At 39.4% G+C, this 26,147-nt stretch overlaps 1 protein-coding gene across 1 annotated transcript in view; it reads left to right on the top strand.

The window, feature by feature from the left end:
* Positions 1 to 675: 675 nt before the first annotated feature.
* Positions 676 to 26,147, top strand: part of TPP2 (tripeptidyl peptidase 2) — a 56,696-nt gene continuing 31,224 nt past the window's right edge. The window contains exons 1-16 of the mRNA XM_086476737.1: positions 676 to 842; positions 7,326 to 7,454; positions 8,601 to 8,696; positions 9,103 to 9,207; positions 9,752 to 9,876; positions 10,627 to 10,790; positions 12,828 to 12,982; positions 13,969 to 14,045; positions 14,565 to 14,692; positions 16,588 to 16,687; positions 18,845 to 18,993; positions 19,127 to 19,242; positions 20,859 to 21,027; positions 22,966 to 23,123; positions 24,473 to 24,549; positions 25,523 to 25,629. Coding sequence (XP_086332863.1) covers positions 681 to 842; positions 7,326 to 7,454; positions 8,601 to 8,696; positions 9,103 to 9,207; positions 9,752 to 9,876; positions 10,627 to 10,790; positions 12,828 to 12,982; positions 13,969 to 14,045; positions 14,565 to 14,692; positions 16,588 to 16,687; positions 18,845 to 18,993; positions 19,127 to 19,242; positions 20,859 to 21,027; positions 22,966 to 23,123; positions 24,473 to 24,549; positions 25,523 to 25,629 — 2,017 coding nt within the window. The 5' untranslated portion in view covers positions 676 to 680. The remainder of the gene's footprint in view (positions 843 to 7,325; positions 7,455 to 8,600; positions 8,697 to 9,102; positions 9,208 to 9,751; positions 9,877 to 10,626; positions 10,791 to 12,827; positions 12,983 to 13,968; positions 14,046 to 14,564; positions 14,693 to 16,587; positions 16,688 to 18,844; positions 18,994 to 19,126; positions 19,243 to 20,858; positions 21,028 to 22,965; positions 23,124 to 24,472; positions 24,550 to 25,522; positions 25,630 to 26,147) is intronic.

Here is a 26,147-nt window from a genome sequence, read left to right on the forward strand (position 1 = left end):
ATATTTGCACATTGGTTCCGTTTACGATTCCCAGGACTTGGCCCGCGCTGCAGCACTGGCCCGTCCCCTCAGCGGTGTCGGAGGGAGGGAGGGAGAGAGGAAGGAAGGGACGGAGGGAGGCGACCCGCCACCGCCGCCCGCCGCGCGCGGACAGAAGCCCTCAGGCGGGACCGACCCCCCCCCGAGGAGGCCGCAGCCGCCCCGCCCCGCCCCGCCCCGCCCACCGGGAAGCGGGCCCAGAGCTGCCCTCAGCGCCCACCGGCCTGGCCTAACCGGGGCCTAAGCCGAACCCGCCCCGGCCGCACCCCGCCGCTGCCCTACGTGGCCGCCGCGGCCCCGCCCCGCGCGACACGCCCTGCCCCCGCGGCCGCCCCTCGGGGCCGCCAGTCTGCCCCTCAGTTCCGGCGCGTGTGCACGTCGCTTCTCTGATTGGCTGTCTGCACGGTGGGGCCCCGCCAGCTCCGGCGCGAGCGCCAGCCCACTGCCCGGCCGTATAGGTCGGTTTAGCCCGGGCGCTCTCGCGCCGCGGGCTGAGAGAGGGTGCACCTCCCCGCGGATTGGCGGGGCGGCACGGCGCATGCGCCTCCCCTTGGCCTCGCACATTCTACTCCCTCCCGCCGTAGCCGCCGGCCGTGCTCTGGTCTCGCGCGGCCCCGTGCGGCCCCGTTCCCCCTCCCGCCATGGCGGCCGCCGCGGAGGAGCCGTTCCCTTTCCACGGCCTCCTGCCCAAGAAAGAGACGGGCGCCGCCGCCTTCCTCGCCCGCTTCCCTGACTTCGATGGGCGGGGGGTGTTGTTGGCTGTGTTGGACACCGGCGTAGACCCGGGGGCGCCGGGCATGCAGGTAACGGGCAGTGGGGAGGAGCCGCGGCCCTGAGTCACGGCGGCGGGGGAAGCACCTGGGCCCTGCCGGTGCCGGGCTGCCCCCGTGGCGTTGTGGTGGGTGGCCGCTGTGCTCCCGGGGGGACGAGTACGGGGCCAGGGTGTTTGTCCGGGAGCGGCCATGCCCCCCGCCCTGGGCGGCCCGAGGCGTCGGCGAGAGCAGGGGAGGCCCCTGAAGGGCTGTCCTGGGGACTTGTTTGTTTGCTTACCGTTCCCGCTAAACGTACATTGGCGTGAGCGTGGGCTCTGGTGCGGGAGGGCGGAGGAATCCTATAGAGGGGGGGCTCCGCGACGGTCAGTTCGGGGGTTTGTGTAAGGATCCTCCTTTTAAGCCGTTCACAGGCGTTTTATGGTACTTAAACCTCTTTGGCTGTCTTCTTTCCCATAGAACTCATTGTAAGAGGTTACTTCGGTTTTTTGTTAACCTTAGCATTATTTCAGCCGTGCGTAGCTTGAGGCTACAAACAGCCGCTTAGCTGTTTTACATGGAGAGTGTATTTTTGGCAAAATTTTCATATCTCTCTTTCTCGGTGTATTTTTAGTGCGTTGTATTACAATAACAGTCTGTATCAAATTTGTTTCTGCCAGCTTCTTTTGGATCTGCTCGCTTTGTAGCTCAGATCGTAGTGATTGCCATTATCGTCTCAATCTCAGTTTTGTAAATTTCTGTGACTTTGATTTTGGCATTTCTCAGTACTTATTTCTTTTAATTCTTGTCCCTTAACATTTTTCTTTATCTTGTAATTTTGTATGTGGCCTTTTATGTCACTACTGCTTCCAGTTTCTTGTCAGGATGTGTTCTCTGAGACGGGGCGAAGGAAGCCTTGAGAAATGATTCAAAGAGAGTTGTATGCAACTGACATGGATACCGCATCCTTTATTTTTTTTACTGAGCAGGGCCTGTGTTGGTTTCTGCTCTTTCTTTGGCACAGGCACAGATTTTACTCCTAAATGACTTAGTTCAGGAACCTCACCCTGGCAGATCTTTAGTTTAGTGTTCTGAACTGACTCCCTGTGGTGTTCGGGTAAGTGAAAGGATGAGTGAAGAGGACAGGTAGAGTGGAAGGAGGAACTGAACAGCTGCAACTTTGATTGATTTAAGCTGGAATGAAACTGGTGCTTTTGGTGAAAGGTTGTGGGTAAGTGGAATTGTAATTAGAAAGCTTAAAGAAAGCTAAACAAAAAGCAAACGGAGTTACACCATGGACAGACCAGAAAGTAATAAACGACAATTAGGAAGATGTGAATATAAATGGGATGTGCATAGTCCTGAATTTTCATGTATGGAGTCAAAACCCCCTAAATCTCTAGAGGTGAGGAGTGATCAAACAAAGAAAGCATGAGTTTATGGGCACTAGAGGGAAGCTTTGTTCTGAGATAGATAACCCAAGGCTCATAAGGGATAATAAAGGATACCTGTGAACCCTCACAGTCTTAGTGTTGACCACACCAATTTTCTTCAACCTGTTTTCTTGATGTGGAGGATAAAATTTCAGGTAGTGTAGTAAAAGATTTGTAGAGAACTTTGGGGTGCATGTGGGTGGAATTCATCTTGCAATGGGTCAGAGTGAGCTTGCAGGGATGTTAGAGAAAGATATAAAGAAGCTGTGTGCTCTTTCCTCACTGCCTGCTTGATGTACCTGACGTCGGCTACTTGCTAAACTACAGAAGGGAGAGGCTTATTGTACAGGGAATTATGAAGGAGATGTAGGCAGTGCATAGTCTACGGAGTAGCTTTGTAGTTGTTGTTTTTTTCAGCAAGAAGATGTATTCACTTTGTGGAGAATTGAGAAGTTTACATTTTGCCTCCACGGAATAAGACAGTGTCCTGGGCACATATTGCAAGACAGTGTAGCTGTACTGTGACAAGTAGTTGCTAACCTTGGGATGAATGTTTGAGGTTTTTTTTAAATGTCTCTGTCTTCTCTGCTGCTGCTTTTTCTTATTGTCAGGTCTTGGCCTGGCATGGAGTTAGAACTATGAGAATAGTGTCAGTTGCTTAGAGGGAGGAGAAGGCATTATACGTAGCAAGGTTAATAGGTATTATAACTTGGAGTTCAAGTTAACATCAGTAATGATTACAGACCAAGATGACCTACCTTGTTTTGAATATAGTGGGGTTTTTAGTCAAAACAAAATGACTCATGTTCTGTTGCTCCCTAGTGTTAAATTCCTGGGTAGGGTTCCTTTGCTTGTTGATATTATACTTCGGTTTGTAAACACTGGCATCCTAAATGTGTGGCATATGCTCACTTGCTGAGGGACAAAAAGATTTGGGGACAGAATATAACAGGGAAGTACCATTGTGCCTGTGTTCTTCCCTGAACACTTGCTGCTATAGAGAGAATAGTTACTGGGCTTAACAAACCTTCTTGCATCTGTTTCATTTTTCTACTCGTTGGCTTGCTTTGCCACACGCAGTGTTAATCTGAGTTGGACTTGCTTTCCTTTTCTTTCTGAATCTGTTGTAGCCAATGCCATCTAGGGAACTCTTTTCACCTTGTCTTCCATTGCTTTTCACTCCACCTGTTGATGCCAGCTGTGAAGTTCAGTTTGCCTACTGCTTTTGTGCTAATTTTTTTCCTCCTCAGCCTTCTTGGTAGAATCTATTTCATATTGTCATCTGCCAAGTCATGGCTTGTAATTTCTCATTAAGGCTCAGCAACTGATGAAATTTTAAGTGGGCAGATAAGGTATGTTTAATGGAGCGTTGTGGTTGTGTATGTATAGACTTTGTTCAACCCCACCCTGTCCTTTCCCTGTTGCTGCTGTCACTTCTTGTTATGTTTCATGATAGGTAAGTCAGTGCATCTGCTTCTTGCAATTTTGCTTATTTTGTGAAGTGCCTGTTGGAATTATTATTTACTAAAATTAACTTGTACTTTTATGAGTATAAAAAAAACTTACTTGAAAATTATTTTATTTGTGGTGATGATCAGCTGTCCCGTGACCAAAGTGCTGAAGAACTTGTTCATCTCTGGTTGCTGCAATATCTGTCAGTAGCAATCGGTTGTATAGTCTGGCAAAAACATGCTCAAATGCATTTGGCTTTGCCTTTTAATTTGGGATTGTCACAGATACTGGTGCTCCTCTACTTCTGTTACACTGATCAGCTGCCAGGATTATGCAGATAGATTATTTTTAATGTGCTCAATTTACTAATTTATTTGTTTAGAAAGTCAGAGCTGACATGAAAGTATATTTTTCAAACTAAAACAACAAAATAATTTTCAGTTATAAACTAGTAGACTGATTTATTTTTTCAAATGTCCGTAGGCAAACCATGATACTAAAGGTAGGATTGGGGATTTTGTAATACACTCTAAAATATTTTTAATTGTATAAGTTCTTCATTTTTTTGAATTTTAATGGGAAAGGTAGTAAAACATACCTTCTATCTGTAATAAATTACTTACTTTAGGATTTTTCTGTTCACACAAGGGAGTTGATCAAGTTCACTTGATGTTTTGGTTTTGTTTTGTTTTGTTTTGTTTTTTTCCCCTCAGAATTACAAGACTTGAGAAGGAAAACCCAGTTGAACTCTGAGTTTCACTGTAGCATTACTGCTGAAGGGCAGTATGCCAAACAATGGTTCAGGTCTGCAGAAGAAGCCGTATTGGTTACTTGCACTAAATGACTGTGAACCTGTCTGGATCGCTGCCGTTAGGAATTGAACCTTGGACCTTTGCACCTGAAACTCTTGAGTTTCTTGTCTCTGGCTGAAATACTCTGATTTGTTAATTCCAATTGTACAAACTTACATGCGTGTGTGGACCTGCTGTTCAGCTAGGGGGCAAAGCATCCTATAGTGTAGGAGTTGCACATTGTCTTTCTGGCTAGGAAACAACTTCTAAAACTACCCAAGCTCACTACAGCGTAAGTCTGTGTTCTGGCCACCACTTGCAGTATAACTAGTCTACTTCAAACAAGTCACCTTGGATTACGTTTTCATTCTTGTTTTCTTGTGCTTTGATCACTGAATAATTCTCTTTCATTAGAGGCATATTGAAAAATGTCCGATTCTGATAATCTCGGGTTTGGCTTGCAGTTGCTTTGTTATTGGAGTAGCTCTTGACTTTTCTGTCAGTGGAGGCTGGCATTTCAAGGCGCTAATTACAAACACTAGAAAATTACATGGTTTGAGTGCCTACGTACTATATTTCCCAAGTAATTTTTTCACTACTATGTTAACTGTTGTTCAGTAGATGTTTTAGCAAGTTAATGTGCTTTAACAATTTTCTTAACTAAATATGAATTTCTATGAACAGAGTAACTGTGTTGGTTTCTGTAATGGAAGTTCTTCCTTAGCAACTCTCTTCAAAAGCCGTATTTATTACCTTCTAGGAAATGAAATTGATGATTCCTTTTCATGGTTGCTATGGGTTTGGGATGCTTAAACCTATTTTTGTTGGGGGGGGAGGTTGCTTTTATTTTTCTGTTTGTTTGGGTTTTGGGTGGTTTTGCTGAGTTTTTTTTGTTTGGGGTTTTTAGGGGGGATTGTGTTTTGGTTTTTTATTTGTTTGTGGAGTTTTTTTTAAACCATGAGAATTTGAGACCTTGAAAGTATTTGTCCTTGTTTGTTGAGTTGTGATAAAAGCTTGACCCTGGTTGTCTTTTTGATAGCAACAGAGTGGCTTTTATGGAACAGCTTGATCATACTGTTAACTTCCAGCAGCTGAATTCACAATTTCAGAGCGTGATTTGAGCAAAACTACCTGCCATCTATGTTATGTCTAGCATCAAAATTATTGATAGAGACTAAAGACAACAATACCAAATATTTCAGTAGTCAAAACCAGCAAATATTTCTGCTTTTCTGAACAAGAACCTTTTTTCACTTTCCGTGTAGTTGGTGTATAGGAGATGTTGGGAAGATTATTGATGTATTTTTTTCTTATTTTAAATCAATCGTTAATGTGGAACTGTAAAAATGGGTGCGTGTGGCTAATTCATAGAATCACAGAACAGTTTGGTTGGAAGGGACCTTTAAAGGTCACTTAATCCAACCCCCCTGCAGTGAGCAGGGACATCTTTAGCCAGATCAGGTTGCTCAGAGCCCTGTCCAGCCTGACCTGAAATGTTTCCAGCGATGGGACTTCTACCACCTCTCTGGGCAGCCTGTGCCAGTATTTCTCCACCCTCAGTGTAAAAAATCTCTTCCTTGTATCTAATCTGAGTCTACCCTCTTTTAGTTTAACACCATTACTTCTTGTCCTGTTGCTACAGGCAATACTGCATTTGCTCATCTTCGTATGGATTGCTTGATATTTACTTTTCATATGTCTTTATGAATATTCTCTATAGGGGGTATGTACAGCATTTTGTTGGGGGCTTGATAATCGCTTAATTACTCTTTGTTCAAATCAGTATCTATCTGTCTGTCCCCACCTTTCCTGCAGGCCCCCTTTAAGCACTGGAAGGCCGCTGTAAGGTCCCACCAGAGCCTTCTCCAGGCTGAACAACCCCAACGCTCTCAGCCTGTCCGCACAGGGGAGGTGCTCCAGCCCTCTGAATTCATATCACCCTTCAAGGAAATACTACTGTATATGGAGTATAGTTTATTTGCTGAATAAAGTCATACAATACCTACTAGATAAAGCATGTTATTACACAAAGCTAACATTGAATATTTTTGCTAATTGTTTAAAAAAAAAAAATCATACTCTTAGTAATCATGTAGAAGGTTCCTCTAGGTGAAAGGAACTTTAGTTACGTTTGTGGTTTCTTGATGTTGTGTAGTTGCCTACAAGTACTGTCAAGTCAATCAGGGCTAGTTTTCATTTAATTTGAGGAGGTTTTAAATTTATGCTTGTAAATTCTTCTTAGTTCATCAGCTCTCCTCACTCTGCTAAAAATACTCCTTATACAATATTAGGTGTATATAGCCATAGCTCCTAACACTTCAGATTGATTAAAGCATGAAGCAAAATCCTTAAAACAGGAAAAATAAGATGAGGTTAACTTGTGTTCCTTTTAGGTTTAAGCTTAGGTGAGAGACTCAAGCTTGTGAGTGCATGTGCTTCACCATGTTTCATATTTTTAGTTGTGTGCTCATTACTGTAAAAGTTGGCCAGAATGGTGGGATAGAAGCAATGCAGCAAATAATTTGAATACAAATAGTAGTTTTTGCAAATCGTTTTGCAAATTTAGGCTTGGTTTTAAATTGAGGCTCCTGTGCTTTATTGATACAATGTTTTTACTTCTTTCTCTTCTAAATCCTTTTTAGAAATGAGTTAGTGAATTTGTATCAGCCAGAAAGATGGACATGTTGCTATTAATTAATTGAAAATTTAACTAATTTCAAGTTGAGTTTATGTCCTTCAGTTAAATGTTGGGTGCTTAAGAAAGTTAGTTGGTAATTCTGTTAACAAAAATAAAAAATTTCCTGGTTTGTGTGCTAAAATAATCAACTACATTTGCTATTTTTCTGTGCTCCTATTTTCAGGTTACAACTGATGGGAAACCCAAGATAATTGATATAATTGATACAACAGGCAGTGGTGATGTAACTACATGTACCGTTGTGGAACCTAAAGATGGGGAAATTGCTGGTCTTTCTGGAAGAACTTTAAAGGTGAGTATTTGGTGGTACAGAGACACCACTGGGCATCTTTTTCTTTCTTTCTTGTTTAACAACTAGTTTAGCACCTATTTTGGTTTCTGCAGAACTTAACTTCCTTTTAACCAGGTCTTATTCAAAACTAATACTGCATTTGCTCATCTTCCTATGGATTGATGTTTACTTTTCATATGCCTTTATGAATATTCTCTATAGAGGGTGTGTACAGCATTTTGTTGGGGGCTTGATAATCACTTAATTACTCTTTGTTCAAATCAGTATCTATCTGATATAGCTCTGGAAGTTGGCTGAAGAAAACATGTAACATGCTTTAAAAATATCAGACACTGTTCTGTCTTTACAAGTGCTAGTATTTTCCACATTTGTATAAACTACAAGAGGAATCGTGTTAATGTTTTGGTAAATAGCTCTAGAAACTGAAAAATCCGTGAGGACTTAGTTGTAGGCTCATTGCATTCTCACTATGAATAGAACCAAAATGGTGCAGGGTTTTCAGAAAGGACAGGATGAGATCTAGTAGAGGTGTCGGCTACACAGAGAACTGCTGGTGTTACTGGCATGTTCTTGATTGACCAGTTAGATTGATGAGGTCATAAGGGGACATCAAATCTTGGGATCTTTCCATGCTATCAGCTTGCTCCTGAATTTTGCACAGAATATGATTGTAAGGGTCAATCTGTTTCTCTCTTTTGCTGCTGATCCTAGAAACAGTGGATCTGATATACTGGGAGTCTCAACTGCAGCAAGATAGGAAATTAGTCATTCAGATATGTTGTGGCCTCTAACCATAATACCTCTTCATGCTAGGGTGCTTCTTTTCATTTATAGTGCTGTTGTTTCCCCAGACCTCTACCCAATACAGTCACTGCTGGAGCTGTATGTTTAAAAGTAGAGTGTCAGGGTAACTGATAGTTAAAGGTGTTCAATGGCAGTGTCACAGGAATTGATGCTGATTCCTTTGGAACTAGATTGAAATTGCCCTGTCGTGTTGTTGAAACTTAGTGCGGTAGTTACTGTCATGGAGACAGGGAATTTTAAATTGATGATATTTGCAAATCTCTTTTGCGAAGCTGTCTTACACAGTGTTGATTTTTTTTTAAATCCATTAGTTAACCTATTTCTGAATATACTTTTCTGTAGATTCCATCAAACTGGGTAAATCCTTCAGGCAGATATCACATTGGCATAAAAAATGGCTATGATATCTATCCTAAAGCCCTTAAGGAGAGGATTCAGGTAAGGAATTATATTTTCCTTCTGGTATACAGTCATATCTCACTGTTCTGATTCTTAAGTTTTTCTAGGAAAACAGAGTATGTGATTTGCTATCATACATCGTCTGCTAGCCAGCGCTTGAGAGCTGTTTTCTCACTGGTTTTAGTTTAGTTTTGGCATGATCCATTTCTTCTGTGATTTTTTCAGAACAACAGGAGGTGGCCTGGTCGTCCTCACAGTCATCCATTGAGGCAAAAAGCCTAGAAATTACTGATGCTCTTTTTTGCTGTGTAGGAATTGATGTTTATTTATAGCATTGTATTGACCTTTTTTAGCCATTGTGTCTCAAATCAAATTATTTTTGTAGTCTTCATACTTTGACGTATGTATTTGTCAATATATTGAGGAACCTGATTTGATTTTACAGAAAGAACGCAAGGAAAAGCTCTGGGATCCTATTCACAGACTGGCTCTAGCAGAGGCCTGTAGGAAACAAGAAGAATTTGATGCTGCTCACAGCTCTCCCTCCCAGGTTTGTATAAATTAAATAATTTGTGAACTTGTTGTTTGCAACAGTTTGTTAATGGTTGAGAGGATTGAAATATTTCATTAGATGAGTGAAGGAAAGATACTGTTATCTGTTAAAATAATCACAAGTATATCTTCTGATTAATTTAAAAAGACTATATACGGATGGTTGTTTGATTTGCTTAGTGTTAACTTTTTCTATACTTGTCAAATATGAAGAGCATTACTTCAAATACTTCATAGCATATTTTTAGTAAGTTTTAATTTAATATGCTATTTTTTGAGGCTGTCCTCCTTGCTATGTTCAAGGTTGGAGTCTTCTAAACATAAATGTTACGATTACAGAAATTGGAAATAGTTATACATAATAGGCCAAAAATATGTAGTGCTCTATTGAAGACCATTAAACTTCTGGATGTTGTAACTCCTAGAATAGTCTTACATTCTTGTTGAAGTTACAGAACGAATGTATAGCATCAGAAAGGAATATAAGATTACCTGTCTTGCAATAATTTTATAAATACTCTCTATTTTTGTTGGCTTATTAGGCAAATAAGCTAATAAAGGAAGAGCTTCAAAGTCAAGTGGAACTATTGAATTCTTTTGAGAAAAAATACAGTGATCCTGGCCCAGTATATGATTGTCTAGTATGGAACGATGGTGAGACCTGGAGGTAAATGCCTAAACTTGTTTAAAATGTCTTGTTCTACACAAAAAACAGCTTGCATTGAAGACTGTTAGCTTTTAAATCTACCCTCTTTTTGTAGAGGTCTTAAATATTATTTGCTTTAAAATAATCCTGCTGTATCACTTGAGTTTCATGAGAAAGTTCCAATCCCAAATGAAGATGTAGAATGAAGTCTTATTAAAGACAGCATGCTATAAAGAGTAAGCTTGTGGGATTTTTCTCCTGAGACAGAGGAAAATTGCTTTGTGTATCCATTGGTAATAGGAAAAAAAAAACAAACCCAACTAAAACAGAAGCCTTTGCAGAAACTGCAGGATATGTAATAATGGCACTTTCTTGACTGATAATATGCATCATACAAAACAGTGGGCAAGATTGCAGTAGGCAAGACTTCAAATGTTTGTGTACCAGCACTGAACAGCTAGCTTTAGTAAAATTTCTTCCTATAAGAAATTGTCTGAATTTCCATATGCTTGCTTTTCAAAGACAGATTTATTTGAATTTAGTAGCATTTGAAAATAAGTTTATTTAGAGAGATCTTTCTGGTTTCTGAATTGAAGTGTAAACAACCAGGTTTAAAGATACTGACTTAAAGAACTAAGATACTGTAAACACAGAACCAGACTTCCTGAAGTCTTTGTGGTACTGTTTGCTGAGGGAGGCCAGGGGAGGGAATAACAGAAAGTTTACAGCAGCTGGACAATTGCCTTTTTTTTTTTTTCTTTTTGTCAACAGAGCCTGCATAGATACGAGTGAGAGTGGTGACTTAAGTAGTTGTATGGTACTGAGAACCTACAAAGAGGCTCAGGAATATGGATCTTTTGGAACATCTGAGATGTTGAATTATTCTGTGAATATATATGATGATGGAAACCTTCTTTCCATTGTGACAAGTGGAGGTAAATGAAAGTAATATTATGAAAATTTTGCTGCTGAGTAGGTATCATGAGAAGCAGCAATTTGTATTTGGTCCTGATTCTGATACTTGGGATGGCTCAAGGCAGCTGTCTTAATACAGTGTGTTCATTACAATACTCAGATTTCCTGAACTAAACCTATAAAGACAGCTTATTACCAAACTTGCTTGCATTTCTGTATGAAATATTCTGTATGAAAACTTTGTGTTCATATGCATGTGTACATACAATGCATATACTTATGTGCTATTTAAGATGTTCCTGCATCTTAAAACCTGAAACAGGGAGAACCTTCTTTCAAAGTAACTTTTTGTTTGTTAAATACAGGGTGATGATTGAATTTTTTAGTTGCTGTCCTTTGTGCTTATATAATTCAAGAATCTTATTTAAGATATCGAGCAAAAGAGGTATTAATCTTTATTTTGGTGTAGCCAAACTTTTTTGTGACGGCAGATGTCACTATAGCTGTAGCTCCAACCACTCTGAACCATATTTGTATTTTCTTTATATAATCATGTTTTGGTTTTGAAGCATCCTGAGTGGTTGTGGTATGGATGTATATGATTTTGAAAAATGCTCTTGATTTCTTATAAAACTGTCCCATCTTGGTAGAACTGCAGAAGCAGTTCTGGTTTCTAAATCGATAGTAATTTTTTTGAGATTGCTTTTTGTACTTCTATGCAGTTTTATTTCTAATGTTTTTCTTAATCCCATCTGAGGTATCTAATTTTCATAACTTTGAGCAGGAAGTGTGGAGCCTTTTAAGTAACTTTTTTTTGGTGGAATGAAGTTAATACTTCCTTTCCCTCTGCCTACTGCCTCCTTTCTCCCCTCAAAAAGCTGATTTATTTTGTAGATTCCTGCTGTTTACTGGCTTTTTTTTTTTTAGTATAATATGACACTTATTAAAGTGATTGGAACCCTGGGCTCATTTTATAGATTCACAGGATCATTTAGATTGGAAAAGACCTCCAAGATCATTAAGCCCAACTGTTAGCCTAACACTACCCAGTCCACCACTAAACCATGTCCCTAAGCACCACATCTTTGAAATACTTCCAGGGATGGGGACTCTTACCACTTCCCTGGGCAGCCTGTTGCAATTCTTAAGAACACTTTCAGTGAAGAAATTCTTCCTAATGTCCAATCTAAACCTCCCCTGGTGCAAATTGAGGCCATTCCCTTGTCCTATCACTTCTTACTTGGGAGAAGAGACAGGCGCCCACCTCACTACAACCTCCTCTCAGGTAGTTGTGGAGAGCAGTAAGGTCTCCCCTCAGCCTTCTCTTCTCCAGGCTGAACAACCCCAGTTCCCTCAGCCACTCCTCACAAGACCTGTTCTCCAGGCCCTTCACCAGCTTCATTGCCCTTCTCTGGACACACTCCAGCACCTCAATGTCTTTCTTGCAGTGAGGGGCCCAAAACTGCACACAAGTTTCGAGGTGCTGAGTACAGGGGCATGATCACTTCCGTGGTCCTGCTGGCCACACTATTGCTGATACAGGCCACGATGCAGTTGGCCTTCTTGGCCACCTGGGCACACTGCTGGCTCATGTTCAGCCGGCTGTCGACCAACACCCCCAGGTCCTTTTCTGCCTGGCAGCTTTCCAGCCACTCATCCCCAAGCCTGTAGCGCTGCATGGGGTTGTGGTGACCCAGGTGCAGGACCTGGCACTTGGCCTTGTTTAACCTCATACAATTGACCTCACCCCATCGATCCAGCCTGTCCAGATCCCTCTGCAGAGCCTTCCTGCCCTCGAGCAAATCAACACTCCCACCCAACTTGGTCTTGTCTGCAAGCTGACTGAGGGAGCACTCAATCCCCTCATCCAGATAATCGATAAAGATGTTAAACCAGACCAGTCCCAATACTGAGCCCTGAGGGACACCGCTTGTGACTGGCCACCAACTGGATTTATATACTAATAGCTCAATAAGTGAAACTTGAGCTGTAGTGTATTAAATTGGTATAAATTAAGTTCACTAAACATACAGTGATACAACTTTTCATTTGCTCAGGAGCACATGGAACACACGTGGCTAGTATTGCAGCTGGATACTTTCCGGAAGAACCAGAACGAAATGGTGTGGCTCCTGGAGCCCAGATTCTTGCAATCAAGATTGGCGATACGAGACTAAGTACAATGGAAACTGGCACTGGTCTCATAAGAGCTGTGGGTATTTCACTAAATAGATTAATCTCAGCAGTGTGACTTAATTGTAGAATATTGTGGAACACTTCCTGCTCTACTTCCTTGTTGAATGTGTGTTTATGGTTCTAGAATATTTCTAACAAAAAAACCCCGAAACGACCAAACAGACCCACACCCCACACCTCTCAAAATAAATCCAAACCAAGCAAAAATAACCCAACCAGAAAACCCCATAAAATCAACCAGAATGTGTTTTAAAACATATCTTAACACTAATTTTTTAATATAAAACAAAACTTCTGTTGCATAGAGCACTTACAGGGTTTTTCAGACTGATAGAGTTACAGTCTGGCTATTCATGGGCTAAGTTAATTGTATGCTTGTTTAAAGTTCCTTATTCTGTGTTGTGTGTATTTTGTTGCGGTTTCTTAGATAACTCTAGAATAAAGACTAGTATCCGCCCATGTGGCTGAGTTTGGTTTATCTTTTTCTTAAGAGTGTGGAAAAATATCATTCCTTTTTAATGATGAAAGGCCCAAGACCATTTCCATATAGTGAGTTGATGGGGAAAAATTTTACACAAGAAAAGGAACTGAAAATAGAAAATTATGTTTGTGGCCCATAGAATATCTTGCGATAGCAACATGAAGATGTACAATAATGTTTTTGTGACTTTTTGGAATTCCACTGCACTGCACAGGAAAGAATTTTATGTTATTGAGGACAGACACTTGAGAATATTAACCATGTCTGCAGTTTTCTCTTAGGGTACTGTCTTAATTTATAGTTTGAAATGCAGCAAGAGTAAGACTGTTCAGGGAGTGGGGTTTTTTATTCTGTTAGTCACTGGGAAAATACCACTTTAACTGATTGACGTTTCTTTGTAGAGTCAAAAGAAACTTATCCCTTTTTCCTATGTCTGTAGCAGATCAGTTTAAGCAGATTTTTTTGCCGTTCTTGAAGTGACTTGCTCTGACTAGTATGTATTTTGGCTTTTACTTTATCAGATGATAGAAGCAATAAAATACAAATGTGATCTTGTCAACTATAGCTATGGAGAGGCAACACATTGGCCAAATTCTGGGTGAGTACTACTGCGGTTAATGTAAAATATTGTAATATCACTGAAGTAGAATTACGTTTGTTGAGCTTTGTGTAAATGAACTGTCAGTAAGAATGAATTGTTCAGGCCCAAATGATTCATATACGTTAAACTGTAGCAGTTTATATTTTTTAACTGTCTTCAAAAGTTAAGTAAACCTATCAAAAGTGCTATTGATTCATAATACAAAGAATATTTTAGAATAATAAGGAAATTTTGTAGTTGGAACACCACAGAATCTGAGGGATTTTTTTTTAAGACCTAATACTGCTATGTAACTGATACTCTTCTTTAAAAGCAGAAGATTTTTTTTTTGTTTGTGGTCATCTTCTGTACTGGAACAGCCTCTGCTAGGTGTGGGAAGCAGGCTGTGTATAATATTCCTCATTCTGCGACTGGTCGCAGAGATTCTACTAGAAATGGGAGTTTTGCCCTGTGGGATGAAAGCAATATTGTTGATTAAATTACTTTTTTTTTTTTTTTTTCCCTCTCTTACATCAGGAGAATTTGTGAAGTGATTAATGAAGCAGTGTGGAAACACAATGTAATCTATGTTTCAAGTGCAGGAAATAATGGCCCTTGCCTTTCTACGGTAGGATGTCCTGGTGGGACTACATCTAGTGTAATAGGTAAGTAATTAGTTTTGAAAAAAATTTTGACAGTATTCACCTTCTGTGTTTTCAAGCTTTGTACTTGTGTTATGTGTTTGAGATCATCAGTTGATTGCTGAACTAAATCTAAAAAAATATCAAAGACTACTGATCTACAAGATTAATTGTGAGGGAGGCACTTGCGGTAAGCTTAGGTATAAAAATTTAGATTGTTATGTTCTTACAATTCAAGATCTTACTTATGTAGAAAACAGAGGTCGGAGGTAGATGGTCTTGATTTGGTGTGGCTTTGTATAAAATTCGCAAAAGAAATCTTTGTGGTCTGAGCTATTTGAAGATTCCAAGATAATTTTTTTAACTGTAACTGTATGAGCACACCACTTCACTCAGACCGTTAGCTGCTGGTAAATGCAACCTAGAAAAAACATAAGGAGGTTGTATACTAATTAATCTTCTGGAACACTCGTAATGCATTCTGAATTGTCAAAACCACAGTTTTAGATCATTTGTCTTCATCAGATACTCTAATTGTATAGTAAATACATATACTCTAATATGTAGTAAAACGAAGCTTTTTAATTTGGATATAAAATAATTTCATGATGTGACCTAGCGAAGTCCTTCCAGGGGAAGAATTCTTTGAGCTGCAGCGCCACTTCTGTGCAAGCCTATTACTGGCATAAAAATATGTTTTTCTGATGGGCTGGTGTATGTTTTTGATATTTCAGTGAAAGATTGAGGTATAAGACTTAGCAAAAAGTCTAGCATTCGGGGGGTAACTTCCCTAATCTTAATTTTTATATGAATCCTCTGATGCTGCATTACACAAGATGCTTGTTAGATCTCCGAATTCTCATGCAAGGAGGCTAGTGTGTAGACTTGAAAGTTGGAGAGACGCTATTTCAGGACAGCTAGTAGAATTAACGCTGATTGCTTTCTAAAAGTTCATCTGCAATTACTCCACTACTGAGACTATGGGTTGGAACTGGAACTAAACAAGCTCGTTTCAGGTCTGCATTGGCTTTGCTCTTACAGTGCATCTGCTCTGTCAGTTCAGCTTACTTGGTGTATCACTGTAGTGAGTGGGTGATCATTCATTCTACATGCAGAGTAGCTTGCTCCTTATCCTCCATCTGGAGTGAACCAGATAGGATTTGTTTGGGTTTTGAGGGTAAAGCAAAATACAGTTGATGGGTTGGCATAGTTCACACAGACAGTATGGACATGGACCTTGCCATATTTGTTTGTCAGCTTGGTATGGTAGTCTTCTACCATCCTGATAGCGCTTGTGCCGTAAAGAAAAGTGCATGGCATGGATGCGTTGTGCATCCTTGACATAGTGTTCTAAAATACAACTTTATCAGGCTTTGACATAGTTATTTAGATGCTCTGGGTACTTTGAACTGATAGATGGGAAAGTGATGGCTGTCTCATCACTGTGTTTGAGCTGCGTGGATGTGGCCATCTGCTCCAGGTGCTGTAGCTGTGAGCCATGTGAACCTCAACCAATTCCCATAGACTGCTTTGAGGTCTGGTTGGTGTAGTCTGTAACAGTGTAAACACAGCCAAAGGGATGCGGGAGAGAGTGGAGACTTATGTAAAAGTGATCTGTTGTGGAAGAAATGTAGGAGGTGAATACATTCTATTCCAGTTGAATACAAATGAAACTTTGAAATTTGCATAATATTTTAGTATTATACAGTATGACCATCAGCATGGTTACTGCATAGTATGCTGCTTTACATTTGCTTTGTAAGAACGTCTGGATTTAATGTGATGAAAGATGTGTGGTTCCATTTTTAAATGTCAAGCAAAAGTTCTTCTCATAATGAATTTAAAACGCAGAAACATTTTATTTTTTGCTTTTAATACAAATTAATTGTATGTTTAAAATGCTTGAATGATTTTTACAGGTGTTGGTGCCTATGTATCGCCTGATATGATGGTTGCTGAATACTCTTTAAGAGAAAAACTGCCAGCAAATCAATATACTTGGTCATCCAGAGGGCCTAGGTAAGTTACGCTAGAAGAACAAATTCATTACTTTGGTGTTCAGATTATGTAATTCAAAATCTAAAAATTGGTCATTAATACCAGAATAAAAGTATTTCTTTTGCATGGGAAGAGTGTAGGTAGCCTTCAGTTCTTGGAAGTCTTGGAAGCATGTTGGACTCTAGAATTGCTGGGGGAGGGGAGAGACCACTGAACTGCCTCAGCACAACCTGTGAGTTTCAGAAAAGTGTGTTTAATGAGCGCAAGCCTATTCAGAGACGATAAAAGTTATTGAAGAGCTGTCTGGACAGTTGATCTTTTTCTGAAACTTATTTTTTCAGAGGATTTTTTCCATAGCATTTATGGCATTAAATTAGTGTGGTGAAGTTAACTGTTCTATTAGTGTTGAAGATTAAAAGAAATACTGTTACTGCAGTGGTGTTACTTCTGGCTTCATTGACACTGCTGTGATGGCCCAACTAACTCAAAGATTTTGCTGGAGTCCAGTAGAGGTGTGAGTAGGCAGAAAAAAAATGCTTTTCTAACTCACATTATTGAAAATTACCTCAAAGACCTATGAAAGAAAATTTAGGGGCAATGAAAACTTAAGTTTTTATTTCATGTCTCAGAAGCATTCGATAGGCTAATGCGGTAGCCAAAAGAAGAAAAAAAGAATAGCATCTCTTCCTGAGTTCTTGCCTGTGTTTAAACTTTGGAATTGTTACTGCAAGTCGTAGAGCTGCTGTATACAGTCTTTAGGAGTTTAACCTACAATAGTATTGGGTGATGGAAAAAATAAGACATAGCTTGACGTTGGTCCTTGATTTATTTGCTGATTATATAGCAAATGCTTCCCTATTAGCATTGGTCTTTCAAGTTAGCTGTTGTGCTGTTTGTACATTTACAAGCAAGTGTATTTTTCCCAAGAGCCTTATTACCTAGAGCTGTCATGTTTTGTGTAGGGAAAAGAGAAATGTGATTTCTGCCTTCAGATGAGAGAGGGAGAAAGATCTGTAGTTAATATTGATATACATATACACGCACACGTATATCTATATAAAAGATACATTTTGTGTGCTTTCTCACTTTGCATTGTAAAATAGTCAGAACCAGCATATGTCAGCTGAAAGACCCAAGTCTGGCCAAAGGAGATTCCCCTTGTGTAGGGTACAACACACAGGTGACGGGAGAGTTCCTAAAGCTTTGCTTGGAGCAGGCTTGGGGTAGGGGAGCAGTCTGTCCAAGTAAGGAGCAGAGGCTTTCGGGCAGAGAGCTGTGCACTGCTTGGCCAGAAGTGTCATGTTACAGACCTGTTGTTTGTATAGGGCTGTCATAAAATATGTCCAAACATTACAGTATCATACTAAGAGTACTCTGATTTGAGACGGACTTTAGACATATGAAGCTGTTAGTGTGGGATATAAATGCCCTAAAATAGTCTGCCCCTCTGCAGACCTTAATAGCTCAGGCACAATGCTGTTCTTATTCAAGCAGTGCAGTTTTTGTTCAGAGCAAGGAAGATGGAATATATCTGGCTCATACAGTTGAAAACTGGGTGCTGCTTTAACTGAGCCATAGGTACTTGGTCCATTCTTAAATATGCTTGGGCAAGACAGAAAGGTGGCTTAGACCCAGCTGTTCCTGATCCACCTCTTGACATTCCTTTTTTGTCTTCTCCCCTTGCTCTTGTCTCAGGTTCTGTATTGTAATTCAGAATGTGACCTGGTAGTGAAGTGGCAGCATGCAAAGTCAGAGATCTGGGTTTTGGATCTTTTCTAGTCTTCCTCTCTCTTTTAACTATTTTTCTTTAAAAATAATAACTGTTGAATAAGCAATGTAGAATGCTAATTTGTGTGTTGAAGTGTTTAATAGGTTTGTTTGCATGTGTTTTCTAATTCAAATCGCAGAAGATATTCTGCTGACTGAACTGAAACCTGGTGAGGAGTGTTGAGGGAGTGAAGGTTTAGACAACTTTCCCTGTAAAACAGGCATAGCTGATGATTAATGTGACATTTCAAATTGCTGCTTATTGGCATGCTTTTTTTTGGGTTCAATGGGTTAATAGAGGTAATGTACTTGTGAATGTTCCTAAAATTTATTTTTTTTAAGTGCACAGATAACTTCAGGATAAAGTGTGCAGAAAAAATGTTTATTTTTCAACCATTCTGTTTTAACTAGCACTGATGGAGCCCTTGGAGTAAGTATCAGTGCCCCAGGAGGTGCTATTGCTTCTGTTCCAAACTGGACTCTGCGAGGAACACAACTCATGAATGGCACATCCATGTCTTCTCCCAATGCGTGTGGGGGCATTGCATTAGTATTGTCAGGTAATGTGCTACAATGTTAAATATCAATGCATAGTCTAAATGAGATTAGATACTTTTTCCTCTAAAAAAAAAAAGTGCTCTCACTTTCACATTTTTTTGCTGTATTCAATAATACCCTTATTTTTAATTTCAGGACTCAAAGCTAATGATATTCATTACACTGTTCATTCTGTCAGAAGAGCTTTAGAAAATACTGCAGTGAAAGCTGAAAACATAGAAGTATTTGCACAAGGACATGGTATTATTCAGGTACTTGCTAGCAAAAAACCAAAGATAATATAAATAACTGTCAGTGGAAACTTAACCTACAAAAAAAAGAGCAGCTTTCTATATGAGCTCACTCAGTTCGTTCCGGTGCTACTTGATTCTCAGATCTGACTGAGAGAAGGGGTCGTAGTGGGAAGGGAGGAGGAATGAGACTGTTCTTTCATTTTCTGCATGCAGTTACTGTAGAATAAATGTGTTAACTAGACACATTCTTAGACTGATCAAAAAGATATGTGGACATAAAAGTGGAATGTGGGTTTTTATCACCCACATGTAGATTTGGGTGTCTAAATTCTGTCCTAGTGTCCAAAAATGTTTTTTATACTGTTGTCAGAGAGCGCTGAACTTGTTCTGTGCAGACAAAAGCTGCAACTGTAAGTTCTGGGCAGTGAAAATACAGATACCCACGCTGGTTCACAAAGCAGCACAGCTGCAGTTGTGCAATGACTTTGCTCTAGGCCTGAACTGAAAAGTCTTGCATGTTCATTGTATCCTGTGGATTTCTAAATAGCTTGGAAATCTGTGATGTGATCCTTTGTATGATGAAGCATAGTGAATGACAATTTCTCTGTGCATAAGCTTAGGTTCTTAAAGAGCTGTTGCTGTTTTTTGCCTACAGTCACTCCCATCCTAGCCAAATAGAGGTACTGAGATTTTGCTCTCATGCTTAAAGACGCTAGATATGAAGTGCTTAGCCCTAAACTCACTTTGTGGAGATACTGGAACCTAGTATGTAGCATCTGCTAAGCACATCTATAACACTGAGTTTGATACAGAAAGCAACAATGGTGGTAGCCATATAAAAAAAAAAAATTGCCACAGAAAAATGCAATGTGCCAGTCATGTCCTATAATTTGGTAGTCTGTGATTAAAGCATGTGTTAAAACATGTTGTTAAAACTCCGATCTGGGAGATCGAGGCTCTTGTACGTCCATTTGCTGCAAAAGAGAGTGCCCTATCTCTGCTGGTCAAGGTAGCTCACTGTGAAGCAGAAGAGAATGTAGGATTTTTGGAGTCGGTAGAACAGAAAGTGAGACAGAAGGTCTTTTTAAAACAAAAAGGTGACCGTGCCATCCAGGTTTACTGTGACAGCTCATTTACTTTAAATCCAGGGCTGGCTTTCATGACCTGATGCTCTTGTTTCATATCAATAAATAAAACTTAGATGAGCATCCCATATTGCTTGTGTCTTTTCAACTGCTCAACTTCTTGTATTATATAAAAGGTTTAAATGTTTACATAGTGTTGCTCCACATAGAGAGACACTTAAATTAGTATAGTGGATCTGGGCCTTTGAAGTCCTCTTGTCTTTGAAGTCATCTCTGAAAACTTTTGTTATGCATCTTTTGATGGATTTGTAGCAAAGGAGGTTTGTCTTTTTTTAATGTTCTTGGCTTTCTGTGCTCTGTGTGGCTGTTGCAGGCTGAAAATATTGCCTCATTTTCTATACTGAGTACCACGTAAGGCGCAATCAGTGTGGCTCAGGTAGCATGTGAGTTACTGTTGCTGTGCTGGCTGAACACTTCATATTGAACATAATATGCATAAAGTACTATTAAGTTGAAATGTGTTAATTTAGAATGTGTTCTTTCTAACAGGTTGATAAAGCCTATGACTACCTCATTCAGAACTCATCATTCACCAGTAACATAGGCTTCACAGTTACTGTCGGCAGCAACCGTGGAATCTACCTCAGAGATCCTGCCCAGATAGCTGCACCTTCTGATCATGGGGTGGGCATAGAACCTGCCTTTCCTGAGAATACAGGTAGGAAAGAGCTTTTGTATGGGGGGAGTGGGGGAGGATAAAGTGTAATCTTTAAACAAAAAAGCTGTGATGATAAGGAGTGGTAGGAATCTGTACTGTAAAAGGAGTAAGTGTGACTCTAAATTTCATAGTAAATGAAGGCATGCGGCTAAACAACTTTTCCGTTCTAACCTCGGCGTTACAACTGCAGCAGTTCTGTGTTTCAGGGGTTCTGTTGCTTCATGGTTCCTCTCACTGAAAAAAGGGATCTCTCTTTGTTTTGGAGAAGTTTAAAGCAAAATTGTGGGGCTAGGGAAAAATACAGAAAAATATTCAAATATCCCTAATGTTTCATGAATTTGTTGAACTTCAGAGTTTCTGTTGTAGATAACTCTTGACAAACAGTGGTGACTGTTCTAAAGGTGAAAGAACTTACCCAGAAATTAATTTCTCAGTTATTTAAAGACTCTAAATTTTAGATTTGGACTCAAGTTTCCACAACCTGTGAAAAATATTACTTTAACAAACTAGATTTACCTTCAATATCTAATAATAGATAAACATACATGTATCTAAAGTCAATAGAGGAATTGGTACAGTTTTAGTTACTGACAGGATAAAAGTAACTTGTGCAACTGAAAATAAGGTTTGACTTATTCACCATATACCATCTTGCCCTGCTTTATTATATGCAAATTGGAACTCACTGAGAGACTGAATTACATTGTAGTCAAAAAATGATCTGAGAGCTTGTTACAGAGATTAATTCCTTTCCTAAAACCAGTGATCCCCCAAGAAGGTTGGCATGTCACAAAGGGGCAAGTTTTTTTAGGGGAAGACGGTGTGAATTAGGATGGGCTACTGACTCAGGTTACCTTAGTTGTTTGACAGGTTACATTGCAATCGGTGCTTTTTAAATGTACCGTGTGACATGAACAAATAAAATAATTGTGTGATAGTCTTCTGCAGGAAGCAAACAATCTGAAAGCATAATTAGACATTTGTAATGAATGACTGGCTGGTAGTATGAGGTTGTCTACCTAGTACCTGTCCAGTTGTTATTTCTGTGCTGCATCTGGTGTCTTCAACAAGACTGAGTTTGAGAAAGTGTAGTAAGGTGTTAGAGGAGGCTGATCTGCTCAATCTGTCTGTTGCAGTTCTCTTTGAGCTTTTATTGCTACTCATGTACCCATGAGGGAATTACATCTGATAAGAGTACTCTTTTCTCTGCTTAACAAAGATGTAATGAAATGTCTGAAAATTAAGCTAAGGTTAATTAGGACTAGGAAACATGGACATTTTTTTCAAAGTGTCATTAATCTTTAGAGCAGGAGAAAACTGGTTTTTAATCACTAAAACATTTCAGCTAGAGTTGGGTGCTTTTCTGGAAGCTGTGCTTTGACCCATAGCTTTTTTGACATGGAAGTTAATTTGCTAAATTGGCTAAATTGACTGTTTGCAGCATCAGACTAGATTGTCATAGTAATTTTTTAATAGACTTTACCTCTCGCTTAGGTTGCTCCATAATGTAATTTGGTAACTAGCATAATCTTCAGAATCAGTGCAATTGCTTTTTATTGTATTTCTCGGCATTAGGCAAGACTTTGTATCTATACAAGAGAGTTTATACCTGCTTCCAGACTGTTGTGGGTAACTGAGGCATTGCTTACTAGCCTGTCTTTGACTTTGTCATGTTTGACTGTTTCAGGGGGGAAAATTTCAAAGCTGGGTACAACCTTTATTTTACTATACACTGCTGCTTATTCTGTTTTTCTCAAGTTAAAAGAAATAATACAGAACCTGTCCTTTATGGAGAATCTGACATCCAGGGGCCCTAAGGAATTTGTTCCTATTACATTTTATTGTTGTGTACATTTTAATGGCAAATACTGTGTTATAGTAGAATGTGAGCACATATTTGTGTTATTGAACTGGTTTTTAAAATTTGTTTCTTGACAGAGAACACCGAAAGAATATCTCTCCAGCTTCATTTAGCTTTAACTTCAAATGCACCGTGGGTCCAGTGTCCTAGTCATTTAGAGCTTATGAACCAGTGTCGACACATAAACATTCGTGTGGATCCACGTGGCCTGAGAGAAGGACTACATTATACAGAGGTATTGAAGTATTGGTGTTCTAAGCAAGATTGGGTGCCCTTTTATTTCGTGTGGTCTCTATCAACTTCTTGTAAAAGTAGTTTTTAAGGAAATAAAAGCTGTGTGCTGTACAGACCAGAAAATACTGCCACACTTCATTTCACTCTACAGGCTGAATCCAGGGTTCAGTGATAGTTATGCTGTAGTGTTACATAGCACATGCAAATGGGCCTTGAGTATCTCTGTTTAAAAAATAAAAGCATATAGAAAATATAAACCAAATAACCATTCATTAAGTTTTTTCTCTCTGGATATATTTTCACCTTTGACTATCTGGCTCAGTCCTGTATTATTATTGAGGATAGAGATTTGTGATTTTATGAGGTCTTAAATATTTCTCTCTTTCTGTGGTGGCTTAAGGACTGGCCTGGCTTTTGTGGTGTTGCCATGCAGTCTTATATGGACTCAAGATTTGCTTTACCTTGAAGAGTTGCTTGGGTACAGTGATGCAACCTATTTTCTTGTTTCCACACCTCTACCCCATCCCATTTTGGAAGGTGAAGGAGAAAAATGTGTGGTAATGTCTGTGTACAGCAGAAGCATTTCGCTGACTTTGAGCCGCTGTGTTCAAATTTGGACAAATTTAATAAGAAAGCCATTAAATTTCTCATTTTCTCTTCCAACCATCCTCTTTCAGTCCTGCAAAAGAAACTCACCAACAAAAAATGTTTTTCCTTCCTCTCCATTCTCATTCAGAACCTTATATTAACATTGAAACATTTCCATTGCATTGTAGTTGATCATAATGAAGATATCAGCTTGCTTTTCAGAAGTAACTTGCTTAAGAGGCTTAGAGTTGCAAGTCTTCTATGGTACCACTGAGAACATTTTAGCAAGGTGATGGTGGAACAAATTTTCAGAGATAGCATTTAAAGCTGGGCCATGAAAGGCACAGTAGATCAAACTGTATTTTCTCAAACATAACCGTCGAAGACAAGGATTAAAATATTTTTAATACAACAATGAAAAAAATAGCTGAAATAAAATAATAAGGCTGTTTAGGATAAATTCTGAGTTGAAACTAGTTGAGCTTTTGATATAGGGACTATCAAATCTGAGTTGAAAGCTTGAAAACTGAGGAGAGACTGAAATGGGTGTAAAACTAATGAAAACTAATGTTTTGTGTTCTTGGTGAATGTTGCTGTTTTACTATTTCTAGGGCGACAGTGGTCAAATGAAGATTGTTTGGGTTTTTTTGTCTCAGTGATAACTACAAAGATTCAAAATACTCTGCAACTAGTTTAGGTTTAATGTGCTCTGTAATTTCATTTTGACCAAAGTTTTTAAGTGGCTGTATTTTATTTTGTTAGGTGTGTGGATATGATATAGCAATGCCTAATGCAGGCCCTCTCTTCAGAGTTCCAATAACTGTTGTTATACCAACAAGGTCAGTAAACCCAGGCTTTTTCTACATTTTTGAAGTTTAGTTTAGTTTTCTTTACCCACTTGTAATTTATTTCACCACCTTCTTTCTCTGGTAGTTCTTGAACTCACTGCTGACGTTGTTAAGGGAACAGATTCTCTCTTTCTGTGGTGGCTTAAGGACTGGCCTGGCTTTTGTGGTGTTGCCACAGATTCTTCTAGCAGACTTCCACAGCAGTGGCTTTTTTTTTTTGTAGTTTTGGTCCTGGCAGCCAGAAGGCAGTGTGTTCTAGTGGGCTTAGCCACAGTGGCAGCAGCTTCCAGGTCCATCAGAACACAGATGACTTCTGGGTTGTTTACCAAAGCATCAATCAATATCCTCACAGGTGCAAGTCAGCTGGTGTTCATTTCTTCATTTCTAACTGGTGGACTAGAGTATGTAAAGGCGGGGGCAGGTAAACATGGGGATAAGCTGCCATCATGGCTTTAATACAGCAAATTTAGAGTTAGTATTGTGCCAATCAGTGATTTAAACATGTAACTTCAGTGATGTTGATGAGGAAGGAGAGTGGCTTATTAAACCTATTCAGTGGATAATCTACCCTCAGGAAAAAAATATTAACTTTTCTCTAACTTATTCATAGAAATATTACTTCTTATTTACTTCAGCTCACTTTAGTGGGAAATTACTCAGCCAGGAAAAGCAGGTCCACCGAAAGCTAGAATTCTTTGATACTGACGTTTAAGCACAGTAACTTCGGGGAGGTGAGGAGAGTGTCTACATAGTGTGGTGGAGCTGATGTTTTAAATCTTTTGGGTATGGTGTGCTGTCAGATTCTGTATTAGTACAGATTAAAATAATTGGTGCTGAGGACTAAATATCCTCATTGTACACTTTTTTGACAGTATTTTTGCATTTAAAAATACTTTTTCTAAAAAAAAAAAAAGGGCTTCACAGCATGTTTGATTACTGTTTGTATTTTCTTTTTGACATACAGAGTAGATGAATCATCAAGCTATGACCTGACATATACAGATGTTCATTTTAAACCTGGTCAAATCCGAAGGCACTTCATTGACGTTCCACAGGGAGCTACGTGGGCTGGTAAGGAAAATGACCACGTTAATTAAATAAAAAATATCGCATCTGCCAGACTTGACAAAGTTGTTTTGAAATCATTTTGAGTTCTGTCTGAATGAAAACTGAAGGATTTGACCCATGAATACATAAAATACTTATTTGATTTTAAGCTCTTAGAGGAGTGATTTTTTTGAGTTATCTCATGGTTTCTGATATAGAAAAATCCTGATTCTTAGTCTTCTAGAAACCAGCAAATACCGTAACTGGAGGAATACCCTGTTTAGGGAAAAGTACTAGTGTCTGAGGTTTCTCTAGTTTTTAACGTGTATGGATGTACTGTTGAAAGATGTCTTAACTGAAGATAATGTGATGTTCATAACGGGAGAGTAGCTCATAATTCTGCAACGAGCAAAAAAAGGGGTTTTTTCTCATTTTTTCTTATCTTCATGTGCGAGATTACTAAATAAGGATCTTTCATTTAGATTGAAGTTAGTGATAAAACTTTTAATTTGGAATTCAGCAGCAGTCTGTCCTGTACAGAT

The sequence above is a fragment of the Leptosomus discolor genome, chromosome 1 (assembly GCF_034619465.1).
Source record: "Leptosomus discolor isolate bLepDis1 chromosome 1, bLepDis1.hap2, whole genome shotgun sequence".
Taxonomy (NCBI): Eukaryota; Metazoa; Chordata; class Aves; order Leptosomiformes; family Leptosomidae; genus Leptosomus; species Leptosomus discolor.